General features: G+C 41.8%; 1 protein-coding gene across 1 annotated transcript in view; it reads right to left on the minus strand.

Moving 5' to 3' along the window:
- Window positions 1-1089: 1089 nt before the first annotated feature.
- The window catches only part of wdr11 (WD repeat domain 11), an 84973-nt gene continuing 62338 nt past the window's right edge, over window positions 1090-23724 (minus strand). Inside the window, exons 23-29 of the mRNA XM_055646826.1 lie at window positions 21259-21424; window positions 18696-18791; window positions 16368-16533; window positions 14595-14692; window positions 10795-10940; window positions 9375-9455; window positions 1090-2388 (exon numbers count right to left, since the gene is read on the minus strand). Of these exons, the coding sequence (XP_055502801.1) occupies window positions 2232-2388; window positions 9375-9455; window positions 10795-10940; window positions 14595-14692; window positions 16368-16533; window positions 18696-18791; window positions 21259-21424 (910 nt within the window). The 3' untranslated portion in view covers window positions 1090-2231. The remainder of the gene's footprint in view (window positions 2389-9374; window positions 9456-10794; window positions 10941-14594; window positions 14693-16367; window positions 16534-18695; window positions 18792-21258; window positions 21425-23724) is intronic.

A 23724-nucleotide genomic window follows, 5' to 3' on the forward strand; every position in this document is an offset into this window, starting at 1 on the left:
GTTTTGTAGACTATTTATCTACTCCTGTGGGAAGATAGTTGGATGTAAAGTGCAACACTTTAAAAAAAAGTGCACCTTCACAATCCTTAGCAACTGCAACAACAGAACTTAGGATCAAGAGAGAAATTTTAAAAATATTTAAGAAGGGTCTCGACCCGAAACGTTGCCCATTCCCTTCGCTCCATAGATGCTGCCTCATCCACTGAGTTTCTCCAGCATTTTTGTCTACCTATAATATTCACAAGGGTGCGTTTATAATTGCTCTGTGAAGAAACTGGTGTTCTATAGTAGTATATGATAGACACGATTTTATAGAATATTGTGGAAATTGATCTGAGACAAAAGATATTGAAATACAATTTCTTTAGTGTTGTTCACATCTAAAACCTGCATAGCCACCCAGTTTATAATTGCTGTGTGCAGGATGCATGGGAATTTGGCTACCTTATTCCACGCGAATCTTCTGACTGACTCATCAACGGAGATTTAGCAGATATCTCTACCAAAACAAAAGGTAACCATTTTATCTTACTTGCCCCAGCCAAACCCTTGAATGATAATGGAAGTACTTAAGGTATTGCAATGTCACCACTGAGAAAGTGTGTTTTTCTGTACAGATGATTTACTTTGCCGATAAGAAAAATGGGTAAAATATTAAAATGTGAAAAGCTGCCGTACTTTTTTTTATTTTAAAGTTATTCTTTTGATGGCACTTTAGTGGGATTGACACTTGGCATAGTAACTTAAATGCTAACATTTGATAGTGAATAATATCCTGATGGTGAACAACATTCTTTGATAGTGAACAATATCCCAATAGCACAATAAATTATGAAAAAGGGAAAAACAGAGTAGGTCTAAATTAAAGGAAAATGCTGGATATTATAGATCCCAGAGGACATTTCAACAAAAACCAAGAGTTTCCCCATACTGTCCAGGGCAACTCTAATCATTCAGTCAAAATTATTAATTGACATGTCATTCACAATAGTGTTACTGATATTATGCATAATCTGGCTGTGACATACTCCAACATTAAAACATTGACTATATTTAAAGAGTAATTTACAGATTATAAAATGCTCTAGGTTATGAAAGTGATAAATGATGCTTGCATCGTACTTTTATTGTACTGGAAAAGAAAAACAACAGGCAGATCCATACAAATGGATGAGTTTAGTTATTTCCTGTACGTAGAGAAAAAACTGCGATAGCAAAATAAATCAATTTTGTGTGATGGATGTTTGTAATCATGTTAATTGTGCACAAGTACACTGAACACAAGCAAACTTGCAATATAATTTACCAGCACGTTAGCACAAAATTATTTAAGCATATGATGAATGAAATATTTGGTTCCAATAATCACCATTTGCTCCTTTAATTTATTTTCACCTTATTCCTCCTCTTACTTTTCCTACCTTCTCTTCAGATGACAGTAACTCCTTACTGGAGAGGAGTCACCTACTTCACCCTGTGTTTGAATGTTCTCATCATTTCTGACCACTTTGTCATTGTTCACCGTACCTTCTTCTTTATACCAATGGTATCATCAGCTTCTGGCACATCAGGCCCAAGCACACAACCTCCCTAACACAGTTTTGTTTCTTCTTTTTTTGGGGGAGTAGCAATTTACACAAAGTAAACATTGAATTAAGAACAAGGTTGAACAACAATACCACGTACTTCATTTTACAAATCATTTATCCACATTTCAATAAACCTGATTATTCAAGCAACAAATACAGTTAATTGCTGTAATATTGCTAAATAGCAAGGAAACTTGAAGTGCAATGACACTCAGAAACCATTTTCTGACCTCGTATGATAAGAAGTCCACACTTTTGCCTAATGAAAAAAACCTAGTTGTCAAAGTGATAACTGCACAGACAATGTTGCTTGTGAGATTCCATATAGGCATCCATAACAAATTTATAACTAATAGGTGCTATAGAGAAATTTTAACCAGATTATTCATCAATGTGGAAGCAATAAACAAAAAATGAGTTTCCACTGTATCAAAAATTCTAAACATACCAAACAGCACTGCATGGAGAATCTCCTATACAAATGATTTTTGCCCATTTTCACTGCAACAACAACTGGAATGTATCTTAATCAGATCAAAATTAGAAACTGGAACGTGACATTTAATACATTACTTTCTAGTCATCGACTGATTAGGGTAAGCTTTGAAGCTCAAGAGGGCCACTGTTTTTTCAAAGATCAAGTCATGAAGTCGTTTTTTCTTCTCTGCTCTGATGCAGGTCCTTGAGTAGTTCAGCTCCAGCATCTCCTGCTTTAGTAGAAAAGAGAATTGCCCCTTCCTTCAGATTCAATATCTTTAAGTACCTCGCATAATCTGCATAAACTGCATTGTAAAATTTCTGTGAACCTTTATTAAGGAAAATACTTTTAAAGCACAATCATATTTCAATTGTGAAGAAATTGTGAAACTTTAATTATGGATCATCAGACATGCACTCAAAATGTTATTACGTATTAATAATTATGGACTGAATAAATTTCCTAATTGTTACAATTCTTAAATCAACACAATCGTAAACTGCTTTTCACAATTATGAATAAAACAATTATTTGTTGAACATTTCCAAGATAGATTGATTTCTGGAGGCAAAATAAAGGGGCTGTCCCACTTGGGCGAACTAATTGGCGAGTTTAGAAGAGTTTGAAAAAAAATGTCATGTTGAAGACCTCCTTCGACTATGTTGAAGACTAGCTTCGACTAGCTATGACTAACTTTGGGAAAATTGGACACCGAATAGTGGAGAGTGAAGACGACCTCCTTCAACTATGATGAAGACTGACTACGACTACCTTCGACTGCCTTCGATTACCTACAACTAACATGCCGACCTACTACGACTAAACCTACGGGTAAAAAAAGTATCGATTTTTTCCATGGCGACCTTTTTTTAACACAGGCATTTTTCAACACGTTGAAAAATTCGCCGCAACCTAGCTGAGGCCTCGAGTACACGGGGACTACACTCGAGCATGGAGGAGAGTTACAAAGACCTCCTACAACCACGTGACAACCATGCTGCGAGTACGAGTCGGGGGCAAACTCGCCAGAAACTCGGGGATTAGGTCACCCAAGTGGGACAGCCCCTTAAATCATCAAGATGTTTGAGGAAAGAGAGAGAAATTGGCATTGAGATAAATGATCAGCCGTGATAGTGCCTAGTAGTGGAACGGGTTTAAACCTGAAAATTAACCCATTCTTTCAATTTTCGACCAGTCCCGACGCGAGGTTCGATCGCCCGGCACGGGGGAGCTGACATCCCCCTGATGCGGGAGCGGATCGCCTCGACGCTGAGGGCCCGAACGCTGCCGGCTGCGGGAGTCAGGACCGTCCTGTCACCGGAGGGGTCGAGGGCCCCCGACCGAGGAAGAACAAAACGAAGGACTTGAACTTTATTTCGCCTTCCATCACAGTGAGGAATGTGTAGGAGTCACTGTGGTGGATGTTCATGTTAAAATGTGTTTTTGAGTCTGTTACTTTTAATTGTATGACTGACTTGGCCAATGAAATTCCTCGTATGTTGCAAAACATACTTGGTGAATAAAATCTGATTCTGACTTGCAGTACACAGCACTTACTGTTTCAACCTTCATGGTTTTGGATGTGGTGAGGGTGGAGGAGGAGGAGGAGGTCGAGGGGGGGGGGGGGGTAAACTGTATTTACAACAAAGGCCTGGCATGCATGCACTATATATTCAACTGGAATAATTTAAGCGCAGCTTCTTCTATTATTTGTTCAAATTGTTTTTAAATATTCTATTCCCTTATCAACATTGTAATTGTTTTTTTAATGTTAGGTTACACATGGAATAGAACACTGTTATAACGACTCTCCCAGGAGAAAATAAAAATTCTTCCACAATGAAGTGTGAACACAGATCAACATTCACGTAAGTAGCAGAGTAATTTTTGAAATTTTAAAAAGTGCTGCAGGAACTCAGCAGGTCAGGCGGCATCCGGTGGGAGAAATGGGTGTGTACCAGTGTGAGAGGGTGGGGGAGGTGGGGGGGGGGGGGGGGGGGGTGGAGGGAGGAGTAGGGGAAGAGAGGAAAGAAGGTTTTTGGTAGTATTACTTGAAATTGGAAAATGTAATGTTCATACTGTAGGTTGTTATCTAACCAAGTAGAATATGAAGTACAGGTGGGATGAAAGGTGAGGACTAAGGAAACTCTACCCTTATTCCATCTGGGAGGCAGGGAGGGGTAGTCAAAGCAGAACCGCGGAACACATTGGTGGCATGGGTGAGAGCTCCGGCCTCAACAGCAGGGGGATGCCACATTTATGGAAAAAAAGAGCATGTCTCTGATGTCCTGCAGTGCAAATCCTCAGTGTAAGCAGATGCGGAGATGGAGAAATTGAGAGTAAGGGATATTGTCCTTACTCCATTCTGACTCCCACAGATACCTTGAGTATAATCCCTCCCATCCTACCTCTTGCAAGGACACCATCCCTTACTCAATTTCTCTAACATCTGGGAGTATTTCTGCTCTCATTCTACCTCCCCCTCCCCTTCCCCACAGATGGAACAAGGATAGAGTTTCCCTGATTCCCCCCCCCCCCCACTTTATACTCCTCTAACCTCTGCATCCAACACAGCATCCTCCAACATTTCCGCCACTGTCGATATGATCACACCACTTTCCTGTTCTCAACCCATCCACTTTGAGAGATCACTCTCTCTGCAACTTTATAGTCTGCTCATCCCTCCAGTTTGTACATTGTCCCTAAGGCCTGTGTGGGTTTCCTCCGGAGAGGGATGATCCCAAGCCAAAATACTGCCCTGTCGAATCCCTCCTCATATGCTGCCTAACCCACCCACTTTGGTTTTAGCTCAAGATTCCAGCACCTGCAATGTTTTGTGTCTTAAATGTTGGAAATAATTGAGTATTAAAGGCATTTTCTGCATGTTGATTAATCCAGATGAATAATGATAATGAGCCAAATTAAATACTCAAAACATCCCCTCATTACATTTCAGCCTGATAACTAATTATTATTAATGAATAAATATCCATCTTTCCCATTAACTCTGTGAAATTAATTATCTGCATACTTAGAGAATAAGCTATTTTGTAAAGGAAAATTGCAAACCCAAGATAAGGTAGATTTTTACTGATTTTCAATCCCAGTGACAGTGACTGTGAAAAAGGATGAAATGCAAGAATGCCCAAGGGTAGGATCATAAATTGTGTCAGGCCAAAATTGTTCAGCCTTGTCAACATCTGCAGATCCATTCTCTTTGATTAAATATTTTATTAAATGGACCTATTGTTATTAGTTTAATGTTATTGTCACGTGTACTGATTTACATTGGAAAATTATGTTTTGGACTATCCAGGCAAAACATACTAAATCAGTTAGTGCAAAAGAGAAAAGACGTGTAGAACAGTGTAAATAGCTGTAGAAAAAAGTGCAGATAAAGAGCTGTAAGGAAGTAGATTGGGAAATCATCCTAGCATACGAGACAAAAATGCTGGAGAAACTCAGCAGGTGAGGCAGCATCTATGGAGAGAAGGAATAGGCGATGTTTCAGGTTGAGATCCTTCTTCGGACTGATGTGGGGGGGGAGGGGTGGAGGGACAAAGAAAGAAAGTGGTGGATACAGTAGGCTTGTAGGAGAGCTGGGAAGGAGAGAGAAAGCAAGGACTACCTGAAATTGGAGGTCTATGTTCATACCACTGGGGTGTAAACTATCCAAGAGAAATATGATGTGCTGTTCCTCCAGTTTGCGCTGGGCCTCACTCTGGCAATGGAGGAGGCCCAGGACAGAAAGGTCGGATTTGGAATGGGAGGGCGAGTTGAAGTGCTGAGCCACCGGGAGATCTGGTTGGTTATTGCGAACTGAACGGAGGTGTTGGGCGAAGCGATCGCCAAGCCTGCGCTTGATCTCAAGGATGTACAGCAGTTGACATCTGGAACAGTGGATGCAGTAGATGAGGTTGGAGGAGATGCAGGTGAACCTCTGCCTCGCCTGGAGAGACTGCTTGGGTCCTTGGAAGGAATCAAGGGGAGAGGTAAAGCAACATGTGTAGCATTTCCTGCGGTTGCAACGGAAAGTACCAGGGTAGGGGCTGATTTGGGTGGGAAGGGATGAATTAACCAGGGAATGAACAGTGACTTCTCCAATTTCAGGTGCTCCTTGCTTTCTCCCTCCTTCCCAGCTATCCCACAAGCCCACTGTCTCCGCCTCTTCCTTTCTTTTTCCCGCCGCCCCCCCGCCCCGACATCAGTCTGAAGAAGGGTCTCGACCCGAAACTTCGCCTATTCCTTCTCTCCATAGATGCTGCCTCACCCACTGAGCTTCTCCAGCATTTTTGTCTACCTTCGATTTTTCCAGCATCTGCAGTTCTTTCTTAAACTTAGCATATGAGAGGACTGTTCAAGATTCCGATTACAACAAGGAAGAAGCTGTTCTTAAATTATGTATAAGGTAAAGTGTTTGTATTCATAGCTTTTAAAACTTAATTTAGTTGGAATACAAATAACAAAAGTACACAGAGATTGAAATCACTTTGAAACCTGGTCTAAAGGACATGAAAGACACTGTTAACAAAATTAGTTAAGACGGATGAATCTCTCCCTCCTGTGGCTGTGATTGCAACTTACTTGCAAAGGCCTTGATACTAATTCAGCAAATGTGCCTCTAGTCTAGAGTGATCAGAGTGACTGGTTTGATAAATGTCAGGATCCCGTAGAAAGGAATTTGAATTTCACCAGCATAAACAATTAAAACTTGAACATGTTACATTCCATTTGGCATTTTTTACAATAACTCAAATTCAGTAAGAGTTTAATAAAAATGTAAAAAATCAGTTCAAACCTCAAATATGAGACACAGTTTCACTGTTAAAGTTCAGTCAGCACATAAACACAAAATAAATGGGAAACACTTTAGCTGTGCAGAACAAATTTTATGCTTCAATAAACACGACATGATGAAGAGAAAATGCTTGATAGACAAAAATGCTGGAGAAACTCAGCGGGTAAGGCAGCATCTATGGAGCGAAGGAAATAGGCGACGTTTCGGGTCGAGACCCGTCTTGAGACTTATGGTAGGGTGGGGGGGGGGTGGACGGGAAGAAGAAAGGAAGAGGTGGAGACAGTGCGCTGAAGGAGAGCTGTGAAGGGGAGGAGAAAGCAGGGACCTTGATTTTCCAGCATCTGCATTTCCTTCTTAAACAAGAGAAAATGCTATATTTCTCTAACACTTTTGTGCCTGGTTATAGGCAAAAGTGAACCTTTTCAAAAATAAATTCTGTTCAGACCATAGAAAAATAAAATCAGGAAGCCATTCATACCTTTCAGCTTGCCACACAGTTCAATGCAATTGTGATAGACCTTCAATCTCAGTGCCATATTCCTGCATGCACCATACACACCTCACAGAAATACCGGCAAGAAGAGCAACTGACTGAACCTACGTGAATGACATTGGAAGACTAACCTGGCATTGTCCAGTGACATATTCCTGGAATTGGCTGATGATTGCTTCCCATTCGCATGATGGTTGGGGAAAAAATAAGTTTTACAAGGAACTGCAGATGCTGGTTTATACCAAAGATAGACTCAAAGTGCTGGAGTAACCCAGCGGGTCAGGCAGCATCTTTGGTGAAAAGGGATGGGTGACGTTTTGGGTCAACTTGAAACATCGCCCATCCGTTTTCTCCAGAGATGCTGCCTGGCCCGCTGTTACTCCAGCACTTTGTGTCTAAGTTTTAGAAGGTTCTGACTGCAGGCTGTGAGAAGCATAACAGCCATGCAACAGTGGTAAGTCATTTAGTCAGGCCACTTGGGGAGCTTGTATATTGAGAGCTGAACTTCATCATACGTTGAAATAGAGGTTTTGCATGTCTTAATTTTGTCCCAAGTTTAGTCAAAATACTGACATGCGAGAATCGTCGATCTACATATGGCAAGGGTTTGGCTTGAGTCAAAGCAAAAAGCTTGTGCTGAGGAGTTTGATAGCTTATTTTACCTCACTTAAAATTCCCATTATAATCATGAAAATCGCACTCAATTGCCTCGTTATCAGACAGCTAAGGAAAATGGAACTGAAGTTTTATTTTCTAGCAAAATTCAAGGAAATTATATAGAGGGATTTTATTTTAAAATTGGGATGAATCAGACATAACTGGTAGTCATGACAGGCCCTGTATTCAGAAAAGAGGAAAATTAATTATTTTCCAAAGACTGCAGTCAAGTAAAAGGATTTTTTTTTCTCCCCCCAAGAGAATTCAGGGGTAGCAGTCTGAGAATAAACTGCTCATTCTTAGGAAGTTGCTCCTCGTGGGATCATTTGCAAATTGACTATCGCACAGAGATTATCGCATGGCAAAGAGGGGTAAAGAGTTAGAAAGGGGATCCCAGCGTCAGCTGTTGTATTAAGCTTTTACAATCTCAACTACTCGGATTAGTCATCTCACTCGAGTGTGGTGCTTGCTTAACCACAAAACATTGTCTTAAATGGAGTGGGCCCTTTTAAGAAAACATCTGACCAGTGGGCCTTACAGAGTGCAGGGTCTTTCCCAATGTACATTGAGAGGCTCTGCATTCTTAACAGCTTGGAAAGTCATAAGCCCTTCCACCAAGCTCACCACTGTCAGACAGGATCTCCTTGAACAAGCTCTGATATTCACAAATGTACAAGAATACAGAATTATTGAAATTATTACAAACACCATTAAATTAACGTGCTTCTGCAGCCATTTCATTCAAATAAAATCAATGAGCATGCTTGTCATACACAAACACTTAGCACAGGTTTGCAAGCTCTGCCCAATACGCTAGGCACTGAACACATTGCGGAAAGTTATGCTCCCCTGTTGGATTCAACATCATAGCACAGATATCCTGAATGATAACCAATGCGTCAACTCATCAATCAGAAAAAGGGTTCAGACTTGAAACAGTGTCTATCCATTTCCCTCCACAGATGCTGCCTGACCCACTTAGTCCCTCCAGCAATTTGTTTTGGTGCAGAAGCTCAGCTCACTTTCTGCTCTGGACTCTGACCTATTGGTCTATCACAAAGGTAATAACTGGCAGTTTTGAGTGGGACTGAGACATTTATGCAGAAGACCTGGATCACTGTTTCAATTACAAAATAAAAAGGTGATGATGTGAAACAAAATTGAGTGCATGGTGGACTAATACAAGGAAAGTACAGGTGATGTACATTCTCTCTTGGTTGATAAATGAATGAAAATAAACCAGCCTTCCTCAAGTCCTGATTTTGCTAATAAACAAAGAACGGGAGGATTTATTCCTGCAATCAAACATGAAACTGTGAATTAGATACTCATAATTTTCTCATTCAAATCAAAAGGATATCTGTATTTTCATTTACTTCAATAACTCCATACTTGAGACAAGCCTCCAGGAATAGTGCAGCTCTGTCAAAGTACCGCATGCTGAAATTGATAATGAAAACACACCATGGCAATGAAAAATAACATAGAATATCATAATAGAGCGCAAAAATCTTGAAAAGCTCAGAAAATAATAATTAGCCAGTAATTCCAAATGTCTACCGATTGCATCTTTGATTGCAGAACCCCTTGCGCCTCAACAGCTTTGGGCTACTTTTACAATCATTTTGAGGAGTCTCTTCCCAGTTACTTCATGCTCAAGCACAAGCTCTCTGTTGCCCGTTTGAATTTTCATACCATTTGCACATCATTCTGGTTCTGTTTTTTTTCCCCCACTAGAAGCCTCCCTGCCATTGCTTTCCATCCTCAGCTCAGTCCTTGCCAGTCAAGTGTAAGAACAGCTGGGGGATTCCTGGTGCCCACAGACCACCTTCCACATAAATCACTTGCAAGAGAACACCAATCATTACTGTAAGTGCCATCAGCTTTGACTTATTTTTGGAAGAGCATAATACTTTAAATTTAATGCTCAGAAAGTTGTTCCACAGATCATAGAACCACCTGGTAAGTTATTAACATTTAATGATGAGTTATGACTGTTTGGTATAATTAACAAGTTACATTGAACAAAGGGGGACCCGGTGTGGTGGGGGCAGCTGGGAACAAAGGGGGACCATTGGGGACTAAATGGAATACTTTGTGATTTTGTTGGTGCCCTTTAAGTGGCGACTCTTTGCATACTTGTGTATGCAAAACAAAGAATTTCACTGTGTCATGTCACTCGTAATAATAATGTATCATTCATTTAACAAGTTATTGCATTTAAAAACTGAATCAGAATGCATAGAACCCATCATTCCATCAGCAGCAGCTCTCCAAACAAAAGGTTTTCCCACAAATGCCACACGGCATCATTTTTCCCAGGACCCCAGAAAATCTTTCCCTTTCAAGTATTTATCTAATTCCTATTGAAAATCATCTCCGAATCTTCTTCAATCAACCTGTCAGTGTATTTATTGCAGCTCAGAACAGTTCACTGCAATGCGTTTCTGTTAGATGTCTCTAGTCTTTTACTCCAAACCACCATTTTCTGATTGCAAACCATCAGTCACTTGAAATAGCTTTTCCTTATTTACTCTTTCAAATCCCTTTAAGATTTTGAACAACCATTTTACTAATCCTCCGCTCCAAGAATGCACCTCAATACATTTTGGGGAAAATCCAAATAACTCAAAAAGCACCAATATCTAAATTTCAGTACGAATGTGTTAATTTTTGCCTTCGCTCTGTTATTATTAACAGCACATCTTGTTCACGAGCAAAGGTAATCTAGCAATGCATGCAAATACAAACATGTCTCAGTGGAAACAACATTTCTTACCTATGAAGCATTTCAGCAACTTTTCTAAAACAGCCCAATGAGAGAAGGACTAGGATGGCCTTTGACTTTTGATTCACTTGTGGTGAACAAAGATGGTCTACCCACCGTTTCAGCACTTCTGTACACTCCTCTGGGTTTAGACGTACCTTCATTAAAGATATTTAAATTACAATGAATATTTTCTACTGGAAAAATACCTCAAAATAACATCAAAAGACATCATAACACATTAAATGAAGAACCAGTTACGTCATTTTATGCACCAATAAGACATCCATGGTAGATAAGAAGTAAATTAAAATTATTCTTACACACAGAAAGGCTTTGAAAAGGTTTACTTGTCACACATCAATCAGTATTGTGAATTTCCAAAAAGCTGCCACAAATTCCAAAATGTTTTGTTTTTTTAATTTGACTCCTTAAATATTAACATTCATATTAATGTTCTCATTTGAATGTCTTATCAGTATAACATGAAAACACCGACCCAATCTATTTTAAAATGGGTTAAAATAGCAGAGAAGGGACAAAGAACATGAACAAGTTCATATGTTGATCTTAAGTAATTAGGGAAGGCAAGGTTTTGAGTTTGCATACCACATCACATGTTCAGGTTGATATTTACCTACATTTCTAAGCTGTCAGGTTCTCCCTTCATTGTGCACGTTAGTGTTGGCAAATTCGCCCGTACAAAATTATCAAATCACTCCTCAAAAATACAAGCTTCAGAATAGAATTCACTTGTGGAATTGATGTGGGGAAAAAAAATTAAAAATTTCAACTCTTTCTTGCAGATTACGTCATCTTTGTGATATGGCCTGTTTTCTAGGATCGCAAACTACTTTACCTCCCTCCAGAACTTGAGGTCACCTGTACTTCTGATGAACAGATCAATAACGAGATTAAACTGAGTCACCCACTTCACTTTGATATACATTTTACATCCAACGCTGTAATGCCAATTCCAATAATGAAAAATCAAGCTTGCTGTCTTAACTAGGCTCAATTATATTTTCTAACAATCACAAATATGCAGCAAGCTTACATTCAAGCAATTCCGCCATTTAAAAGAAATTCAGGAAATATCTAAGAATGCAAGCAATATCATTGAATGACTATAATTTAATATCTGGAAATTGATTAGCCTTTTCAATATCTTTACGGCCAAAAACATAAATTAAACGAATAGTTTGTTAAAGTAACAAAATAAATAGTCTTACAGTTAGACTGTCAGCAACACATTGGTAAGCAAGTCATTAACTGTTAATAATTCTAAATTAACAATGTATAATTATATTGCACAATTTTTTTGAACTAAAGGACAGTTTTATCAACATGCAGAAGATAAAATGCAAGGTAAAATTTCATAAATATTCTTAAAAGAATATCTCTCAAGATAGACACGAAAAGCTGGAGTAACAGCAGGTCAGACAGCATCTCAGGATAAATGGAATAGGTGATGTTTCTGGGCAAGACCCTTCTCCAGATCTCAATGCTGACCTGTGTAAATTATTTTTTAAAAGAGTGTAGCCAATGATTTTTCTTAACAACGATGTTTCAAACAGATTTTAATAGATATTTATATATTTTTAACTGTACTCAATTAAAAAACATTTCCCAATCACCTTAAAATAAAGCTGACAAACTGCATTGAATGCTAAGGACCCTGTCACAGTGAGAAGCAAGGGTGGAGAACTAATAGCAAACACATGGTTTTGAGAAAAACTTTGACATAAGGAGAGCCAGAAGAAAACCCGGAGACATTCTGATAGGGAACTTTAGACAACAGATGTTATGATTGACTGATCATCAAGTGGTGAAGCAGAAGAAATAAAAGGCAGTTCAAATGGAGAATCCAATATTGAATTTCAAAAGGAAATCACAAACACAGGAATGGGGCAAGGCCTCAGTATACCCAAGACCAAAGGATATCAGTAGAATTTGGAAAGAATGGGGTGGCTAGGAGTACAAGGTTTCATGTTGTATAGAGGGTTCCATAAATTGAAGATCCAGTTGGATTGAAGATGACGAGATAAATAAATAAAGCCAAATCACATTTTGAGATGACAGTCATTGGTACTGGAGTTTAGGTGAGAAGTGGGGAGGAGCTGGAGGCAAGCTTCACCGTAGAAGTTGACAGAAAAATCAGATTTAATAAAAGAGGGGAAGAACATTAATTTCAAGCTTGAGTAGTTGATCTCTCAAACTTGGTTTGTGATCGGGGAGGGGGGGTTAATGAAGTCCAGACTTAGCTACTTTGGGATCTGTGAGAAGCAAAACAAAAGTGGGTTATTTTAATTGCCATTAAATCCAAAGAAATTATTGCTTCACCCGCATTGTACATTTCAGCAAAGTAACTGGACGGTGTAGCAATCACTTGATAGTGTTTGAGAGTGTAAGGAACATGCGTGTGAACTTCAGTCAAACAGCATGGAAAATGGACCTTGGACCCAACTTGCCCATGCCAATCATGATGCCTCATCAATCGTATTCCCACCTGCCCATGTTTGGCCCATATATCCCTCTAAATGTATACTATCCATGTATTTATCCAAATGTCTTTTAAATGTTGTTATAGTACCCGCCTCCAATCATTTCATAAAGGGATGGCAATAAATTTATGAAACATGTTAAGCCTATTGTGGAAGATAATCAGCACCATTATGTTAGATGCACATTCAAGCATTGTGGAGGAAAACCCATTGAAAGTACAGGTCCACCACCAATTTCCTGGCAACTGATGGTGCAACACCTCCTATAATCCAGACAAAATTATGAGAGCGCACATGAAATCTCCTCTGGGAGTCCCCTGAAAGTGTTGCCGAAGTGTGGCTGAATTCAACCTCATCGGGACTTCCGTGACTGAATTTGCCCGTTTTGGCTGGGATTCTGGAACTCAGGTCAGCCGGAGCCAGCAGATCCATTCACACATCCAAATTCAGAGGCTTACTTTTCAGGCCGGTACCACAGCCTCCCTTCCATCCCCCCTCCCGTTCCGATATCGTTCAACTCCCATCGGAGGCCTACTCTATTTTTGGCAGATTCGGCATATCTCGGGCCGGTGGGGTCAGCCTCGTTCTTGCAGGTGGTCGCCGATCCGACCTTGATCGGGACTTCCGAGGCCGCTCATTAACTGGCATCCAGGCTGCCCATGCAACTTTTGCGATTAATTTTATTTACATTTAATATTTGTGTTATTTACGTTTCTAGCCGTCCGTGGTGTTTTAGTGACATAGGAGGGATATAATTAGTAGGTCAAAAGTGTATTGTTGTTTCATTATTACGCGACTCTTTTGATCCGGCAAAACCGATAACCCAACAAGGCCCTTGAAGCAAGGGTACTGAAAAATCAGTGCTGGACCTGTAATGCAATTCCTGTGTGTAACTAAAGAAAAACAGTGTCTTGAAGATAGAATACCAGGAGTAATAGAAAACGGATGCTTGTATCGATTGTCACTTGTGTGAAAATGCACACCGCCAGATTCGTGGACAGTTTCTTCCCAGCTGTTATCAGGCAACGGAGTCATTGTACCATAACCAGAGAGCAGTGCTAAACTACTATCTACCTCCTTGATGACCCTCAGACTATACTATATCGGATTTGCTGGCTTTACCTTGCACTAAACGTTATTCCCTTATCATGTATCTATACACTGTAAATGGATCGATTGTAATCATGTATTGTCTTTTTGCTGACTGGATAGCACGCAACAAAAAAGCTTTTCACTGTACCTCAGTACACGTGACAATAAACTAAACTGAACTGAACTTGCATCTCAATTAATTTATGAATAACTTACTTTTGCGAGCCATGCAGCTCGATTCCATTCTCCATAGGTCTGCAGATATCGACAAGCGTCTGCAGCTTTATCTATTAGGCAAAGCAGTTGGACACCTTCTACAAGCGAGAGCCAAATAAATATATTGAAAAAGCGTTCAACTGAATCAGAGAAATCATAAATGAAAATAGATTTTTTTCTTCAATTACAAAAATAACATTTTAGCATTTTCGACCTTTGTTGTTCAAATCTCCATCGCAATTTTCATATTCCTCAAGATTTTACTTTTGGTACTAACATTATTTTACATGTTCTTTTGACTTTCTAGTTTAGCTGTTTGTTTGTCCACAGCTTTCTCCTGGAAACACATGTGTTGTGTATTCTGATTTAGAACACTTTATAATACTGTTTTGTCAACCTGTTTAATCATTTGATCTTATATTTTGGGCTAGGAATCTTTCACGAACAGTTATCTTTCACTGCAATGCAGCACACACTTTGGCTCATTTTTATGTTTTTGCATTGAATCCCAATTAAGTAGAAACTAATGGAGGAATCTAGTAATTTAACAGCACTTTTTATGGCAGATAAAAAGAAAACAAATTTCAAAACGGCAACAGATGGCAAATGGATTTAATGAATTGGGGGGGGGGGATGCAATTACAGAGAATGACAATTATTTTTCAGAAGACAAGTTGCTGGCTGAAAATGTAAGAAACATAACATTTGAGTTTCTTAAATTAAATACAAATGTAAGTTGCACTTTCAGTGCTGAAGAATTTCCAGTGTTAAAAATAGGTCGAACTCTGCGTTGGAATAACTAAACGAGAATGTTCAGATTCTCTCATATTATATAGAGGCTGTGATGTAAACATTTAATTCAGGATAACAAGACTTTTTTTTTTTGATAGGCCACCAAAAGAAACAGGCAGTTAGATGTGATGGCTGTCTCAGGAATTATTGTTAATATTCATATGAGTATCCAGCACAAGTAAGTTAAGGGTTCTTCCAGGATTTCCAATTTTTTTCAAATGCTTTCTATGTTTTTGAAGATAAATTTAAGGATTTTTAACTTCCTTTACATTTTGTACTGCTGCAATGCATTGCACTTTCGAGCAGAAAACTTCAAATGTGGGAAGTTAATTGACTAGTAAATTCATTGTCTAGGGCAGTGATTTTCACTTTTTTTTTTCCAGATTGCCCACTTTAAATTAGTGGCTCACCCACATGACCCAATAATAATGGCAAGCTCTCTGGTTGCTTGTTTAAAGGAGACAGTTTCATTTAAGATCCCCCCCCAAGATCCACCTGAACATTGTAGCCATCACCTTGGAAACCAAATCTCTAGGGAACTGAAAATTTAATCAGGACAGCACAGTGGTGCAGCTTGTACAGTTGTTGCCTCGCTGTGCCAGAGACCAGGGGTCAATCTGACCTTGGATGCTATCTGGGTGGAGTTTGCAAGTTGTCTCTGTGACCATGTGGGTTTGACGTGTGGATTGGTAAATTAACTGGCCATTGTAAATTGCCCCTTGTGCGCAGGTGAGTGGTAGAATCTGGGAGGAATTGATTACAAGATGAAGAGAATAAAATTGGATTAGTGTAGTGTAGGATTAGTGTCAATCGTTGGTTGATGGTCTGTGTGGACTTGGTGAGCCTGTTTTCATGCTGTATCTCTGTGTGACTGACAGGCATTCAAATGCAACTCCAGCAAGCACAACTAACTATAATATTAAAGCTACTCCAGAGACTACTAGATATGAAAATGCACTTAGAGAACTGAAAGACTTTTACCTGCTAGTTTTCCGTTTGCTATCATGTTAGTAGCCACCAGTTTTATGGTGCTCTGGGAAGGACCTGAAGAAGTGATGGTGGTAACTAGACAAGCTTTCAGGGAGTCACAGTAATAGCTTGGATTTTCAGCGCTTGTTTCGAGCAGCAGCTGCACTGCCCTGTCCGTCTGTCAAATAAATCATCATATTTCAATGTTCTGAAGAGCAGATGTGTTGGTTATCAATGTTGCTATTTCCAATATTTCAAAGAACTAATTTAACACTAGACCTTAACAGAACAATCAAAAAAAGAATGAAGATTGGCACATCTCCAAAACTTACATTTATTTGATGCACAGCATGAACCCACAACCCATTTTCCTGCAGTAATACTGCTGTTTACAACTATCTCCATGTCTTGCCAACATAGATTTCTAGTCAGGCCACAGAGAATGAAAATCTGAATAAAGGACTTGGTCATTTTAAACATTCTCTGGTACCCTACTTAGTGTAACGGATGTACTGCCAGGAATAAACAAAACGAGGTTATTATAGCATTATATATCGAGTGATCATCGGTGTGGTTATTACTATAAAGAAACCTCTGGGCTAGGAAGAAATGGGCAGGGAAACAAAGAGTGGAGGAGAGAACAGCTTCAAACACATCCAACTGGTCATGATGAGGAATCAGAGCGGTCTATCAGCAGTGGCCACACTTATTGGCCCGGCTGGGGGCAGCTCCACCACTTAGTGCCGAGTGACCATCTGCCCAACACCAGTTCTCCAGCAAAGTGTCCTTGCCAAACCACATGGTGATTCATTAATGCGTGGAGGGGTGAAAGCGAGTCCCTCCATGTCCACTGCATACAGGTTGCTGGCACAGCACCGTACTGTCTGAGCATTTTTAATGTACATGCAACAATAGATTCTGATTAGAGGACAAGAGCACTGTAACAACTCAGCACCAAGTACAGTACCGATGCAATCAAATTCATTTTTATCAGCATATCAAAAATTTGATTAAAAAAAAAAAAATCACCATCTTATGTAAATTGCATCTTCCTGCCACATTATACAAGAAAACCACCACTCCGATAACATTGCCGGCGTGAAGTGACTGCTGACACCTCCAAGGTAGACAAAATGCTGGAGAAAGTCAGCGGGTGAGGCAGCATCTATGGGGCGAAGGAAATAGACAACTTTTCGGGTCGAGACCCTTCTTCAGACAGATGTGAGGGTGGGGCGGAAGATGAAAGGAAGAGGCGGAGACAGTAGGCTGAGGGAGAGCTGAGAAGGGGAGGAGAAAGCAGGGACTACCTGAAATTAGAGAAGTCAATGTTCATACCGCTGGGGAGCAAACTTCCCAAGCGAAATATGAGGTGCTGCTCCTCCAATTTACGGTGGTCCTCACTCTGGCCATGAAGGAGGGCCAGGACAGAAAGGTCGGATTCGGAATGCGAGGGAAGTGCTGAGCCACCGGGAGATCAGGTAGGTGAATGCGAACCGAGCGGAGGTGTTGGGCGAAGCGATCGCCAAGCCTACGCTTGGTCTCACCGATGTAGAGCAGCTGACACCTAGAGCAGTGGATGCGATAGATGAGGTTGGAGGAGATGCAGGTGAACCTCTGCCGCACCTGGAAAGACTGCTTGGGTCCTTGAATGGAGTCAAGGAGGGAGTTAAAGCGACAAATGTAGCATTTCCTGCGGTTGCAAGGGAAAGACGGGGTGGTTTGGGTGGGAAGGGACGAATTAACCAGGGAGTTACAGAGGGAGCGGTCTCTGCGGAAAGCAGACAGAGGAGGAGATGGGAAGATGGGGCCAGTGCTGGGATCCCGTTGGAGGTGGCGAAAATGTTGGAGGATTATTTGTTGTATGTGACGGCTGGTAGGGTGGAAGGTGAGGACAAAGGGGACTTTGCCCTTGTTACGAGTCGGGGGATGGAGAGTGAGAGCGGAGTTACAGGGCACAGAAGAGACCCTGGTGCGAACCTCATCTAAAGTAGAAGAGGGGAACTCCCATTCCCTGAAGAATGAAGACATCTCCGATGCCCTGGTGTGGAACACCTCATCCTGGGTGCAGATGCGGTGTAGACGGAGGAATTGGGAGTAGGGGATGGAGTCCTTACAGGAAGCAGGGTGGGAAGAAGTGTAGTCTAGATAGCCATGGGAGGATCACACCTCCAAATGGTTCTCCCAGGTACTATTCAAAGCCTCACACATTTTACTCTAAAATGGTTCACAAAGTTTTTAAACTTGTACATTAATAACTTTACATTTAAAAGTTAGGCTCTTAGCAGATTACTACAAATAATATTACATCATTATTAATTGGAGTGCATTTGGATATCTTACCTGACCTAATAAAAGCAACTGGTCTGCACATTTCCTTGTGTGATCATACGTTGTTCTCTTTGCCTCTTGCAGGTTAACTCGCTCAATTTGAGATTTCTAGAAATAAAATGTTTTATTTTTTAAACTTGTAAAATGATAAAGCATATCACAATTAAACTTATTTTCAATAATATCTTATTTTGCTGTGAAATATAAAGATTCCTCAAAACCAAGTTTATCATTTCAATCAATGAAAAATATTACATTAAGTAAACGAAGGCTGTTTTTGATTCATTTTCTTTTACTGTATTTTGACTTAAGTATCCGGTAACCTTTATTAACATTCCTTGAGTTTATGTTAGAGATACTGTGAGGAAACAGCCCCTTCAGGCAACCGAGTCCGTGCCAACCAACGATCACCTGTACACTAGTTTTTTCCTACACACTAGGACAATTTACAGAAGTTAGTCACCCTACAAAACTTGCATGTTTTTGGAATGTGGGAGGAAACCAGAGATCCTGGGGAAAACCCACGGGGTCACAGGGAGAATGTACAAACTCCATAGAGTCAGCACCCATAGTCAAGATTCAATCTGGGTCTCTGGTGCTATAAGAATGGTAAGTGGAATTTAACGCTAACAAGTGTTAGGTGCTGCACTCTGGTATGTTAAACCAGGGCAGGACTTGCACAGCAAGGATAGAAGAGGGGCACTTTGTGAAACTAGCGGAAAGCATATAGGTGTAAGGGGAGTGGGAAGCGGAGAAATGTGTAAAAATTGATGTGGGGAAAAGGGAAGCAAGGTGCAACAAAAAGGGGGGGGGGGGGGGGGGGGGGGGGGGGGGGGGGGGGGGGGGGGGGGGGGGGGGGGGGGGGGGGGGGGGGGAGGTTGTTTGTGGGTTAGTTCTCTAAAATTGGAGAATTCAATATTCCTACCGTTGGGTTGTAAGCAACCAGAGCAGAATGCGGGATGCTGTTCCTTGAATTCAATGTGGCCTCACTCTGTCAATGGAGCTGAACGGCCAGTATGGGAATGGGAAGGGGAGTTTAAATGGTTAGTAACTGGGAAATGCAATAGGCCTTGGCCGCCGAGCGCAAGTGTTCGATGAAATGATCGCTTCGGCTTCGCTTGGTCTCGCCAATGTAAAGGAAGCCACATCAGGAACCCTGAATGCAGAATAAACATAAGGATAGAAGAGGTAAACCTGAACCTGATGAGGTTTTTGAATAGATGTGAGGGAGGAGGTATAGGGTCAATAGACAATAGGTGCAGGAGTAGGCCATTCGGCCCTTCGAGCCAGCACCGCCATTCAATGTGATCATGGCTGATCATCCACAATTAGTACCCTGCTCCTGCCTTCTCCCCATATCCCCTGACTCCGCTATCATTAAGAGTCATATCTAGCTCTCCACCGCCCTCTGAGGCAGAACCACACTCACACCTCTGTGTGAGAAAAAGTGTTTCCTCGTCTCTGTTCTAAATGGCTTACCACTTATTCTTAAACTGTGGCCCCTGGTTCTGGACTCCCCCAACACTGGGAACATGTTTCCTGCCTCCATCGTGTCCAAACCCTTAATAATCTTATCTTTCAACAAGATCCCCTCTCATCCTTCTAAACTCCAGAGTATACAAGCCCAGCCACTCCATTCTCTCAGCATATGATAGTCCCGCCATCGGGAATTAACCTTGTAAACCTACGCTGCACTCCCTCAATAGCAAGAATGTCCTTCCTCAAATTAGGTCAGGTGTCACATCTCCTGTAGTTTCAAGAGAAAGTACCTGTGGAATGGGTGTTTTGGGTGGTAAGAGAGGTATGAACCAAGGAGGTGCAGAGGGAGCGGTCTCTACAGAAGTGGAAAAGGTTGAGGATAGGAAAATGTCACAGGCGGTGGCATCATGTTGAAGGTGGCGAACATGGTGGAGAATGATGTGTCAGATGTGAAGGTTGGTAGATTGAAAGCCGAGTACCACGGGAACTCACTCTTTGTTCGTTCTTTGGGGAGGGGGAACACGAGAGGAACTGCGGGACACATTGGAGATGCAGGTGAGGGATCCATCTATGAGAGCAGGGCGTAAACTACATTTATTGAAGAAAGATGACATCTCAGGTCCTGGAGTAAAACGTCTCATGTTCGGAGCAGATGTGGCGGAGATAGAGAAATTGAGAGTAGGCCATAGCATCTTTGCAAGAGGCAGGGTGGGAGGTGAGATAATCCAGATAATTGTGGGAGTTGTGGGTTTGTAGCAGATGTCAGTTGATAGTCTGTACCCGAGGATGCAGACAGAAAGATCAAGAAAGGGGAGAGAGGTGTTAGAGATAGTTCACGTGAGTGAGTTGGGGGGGGGGGGGGGGGGGGGGGGGGCAGTTAACAGTAAAGTTAATGAAAAAACGAAATCAACCATGAGGATGAAGTCTGACAGAAAACTGGACAAAACAACGGTCCACAAGCAGCAGTCCAGGGGGGAACAAAAAAAGTTTAGGAATCATCTACAAGGACAATAATCAAGTACATGACAGGTAATATGCTGGGCAACGGATCACAAGAGCAAACATCATACAACTTGTCAGCTGCAATTTGTATTACCTGGAAGTAGGAACTCTCACACAGAATATCGTAGCAAATATCCAGTGGGCTGGCCGCGTTCTCTTGTATGCCAGACGGTACAACAAGGTCTTTTCTTTTTGAGAACCTGTACAAATAATGAGCAGCAACTGTCCAGAATAGGAGTTCTGCCTCATCACCAAAGAGCCTACAAAAGGAAAAGATAGTGGAGTGATATGGAGAACATCAAGATTATGAAAGCCTTACAAAACAATGAATATTTTCACTATGTGCATATTTGTCATGAATATCAAGATCTGTTTAACCTGACATTATGTTCGGCACAATCATCATGGGCTAAACATTCCTGTGCTGTACTGTTCTATGCTCTATAATAAAAACACCCTCCAATGGTAACAGTCACCATTTCAGAAAGGTAATTGTAATGGTGATTTTATTTCCCTTTCACTATGGTTTAGAGTTAACCTATGTTCTATTTAAAGGTCAGAACGCACAGAGCACCGCAGACTAGCAGATAGCCAGGCACTCCTCACCAGGGACAAAAGAAAGGAAAGATTAGGAAAGAGGTGGGTGGAGGAGAGGATCACAAGATTCTTCAGTTCCATTTGGAAATAGGGAAAAGGAAATATAGACAAAGATATTGGGCATTAAGTTCAGACTTGAAATCCATGCCAGCATTCTCCTAGAGAGTAAATGGCCTGTCCCACTTGGCCGTCATTTACTCGACAGGCCGGTGGTGACTGACGTGCGATGGTCGCGCGCCTCATCATGCGTCCGCACAGCCGTCTGGAGAGTGTGACGTCATTTGAAGATAGACACAAAATGCAGGAGTAATTCAGCATCTCTGGAGAGAAGGAATGGATGATGTTTCGGGTCGAGACTCTTCTTCAGTCTGAAGATGGGTCTAGACCCGAAACGTCACCCATTGCTTCTCTCCAGAGATGTTGCCGGGCCGCTCAGTTACGCCAGAATTTTGTGTCTATTTCCAATCGTCTTGGCTCCGCTCTGGGAGTAGGAGTGGAGGCGGATCCGGATCCACAACGGCCGTGAGCCCCAGGCCAAACTTGGCGATCGTTTGCCTGCTTCTGCTGCTGTTGGAGGCAAGACATTGGGCCGCGCCAGGGTCTTGGGCCTGTCCCACTTTGGCCGTCAGTTACGCGACAGGCCGGTGGCGCGCGAAGATTTAGTTCAGGACGAAGTCCACAGTCATCCACACCACTCCAAACTCCTCCACATCCCCCATCCACATTAACGGCACGGAGGTGGAACGTGTTTCTAGCTTCAGGTTCCTGGGAGTCAACATCTCCGATGACCTCTCTTGGACCCACAATACCTCTACTCTGATCAAGAAGGCTCATCAGCGTCTCTTCTTCCTGAGGAGACTGAAGAAGGTCCATCTGTCTCCTCAGATCCTGGTGAACTTCTACCGCTGCACCATCGAGAGCATCCTTACCAACTGCATCACAGTATGGTATGGCAACTGCTCTGTCTCCGACCGGAAGGAATTGCAGAGGGTGGTGAAAATTGCCCAACGCATCACCGGTTCCACGCTCCCCTCCATTGAGTCTGTCCAAAGCAAGCGCTGTCTGCAGAGGGCGCTCAGCATCGCCAAGGACTGCTCTCACCCCAACCATGGACTGTTTACCCTCCTACCATCCGGGAGGCGCTACAGGTCTCTCCGTTGCCGAACCAGCAGGTCGAGGAACAGCTTGTTTCCAGCGGCTGTCACTCTGCTCAACAACGTACCTCGGTAACTGCCAATCACCACCCCCCCCCCAGACACTTATTATTTTTTTTAATTCAAATCGTTTGCTATGTCGCTCTTCAAGGGAGATGCTAAATGCATTTTGTTGTCTCTGTATTGTACACTGACAATGACAATTAAATTGAATCTGAATCTGAATCTGAATCCACACCACTCCATAAGCCTGTCCTGCGCTACCCACGTGCTACCCACACGCTAGCAGGTCAAGTAAATGGCGTGAGAATGACGGCCAAGTGGGACAGGCCCTTAACTGGTGCTCCCAGAGTGATGTTGTGAAGGCAGAATGGATGGTGACGTGATGGCAGACTGGATGGTGACGTTCGTGTACCCTGCAGTGTGGGGGGGAGGGAGGGATTGTTGGGTTCCTGTTGAGGTACACAGACAATAAAATGGGCTGCAAATATGAATTGTGATATGAGAAAGGCAACATTATGTTCCAAATCCTAGGGACTCTTGGCTAGCATGTTACAAAATGCTGATGCTCCCTATTGGGGAGATAATTCTGTCTCAGATGCAGAGTTTTGAACAATGAGACAAATCGAATTTTGGCTGTCTGAAGCGCAATTATCTCCGCCTCGGTGATGGGCGTGTGACCTAATTAAACTGCTGCAGACAAGGGTAATATATCTCGTGCCTTCCCTGGCTCCATTTGGGCTGCCTGCAGAGTCAGCAGGTTCAGTCCCCATTCCAGAACTCGAGCACTCAATCCAAGCCAAAACTGC

This window comes from Leucoraja erinacea, chromosome 15, assembly GCF_028641065.1.
Source record: "Leucoraja erinacea ecotype New England chromosome 15, Leri_hhj_1, whole genome shotgun sequence".
NCBI classification, from domain to species: Eukaryota; Metazoa; Chordata; class Chondrichthyes; order Rajiformes; family Rajidae; genus Leucoraja; species Leucoraja erinaceus.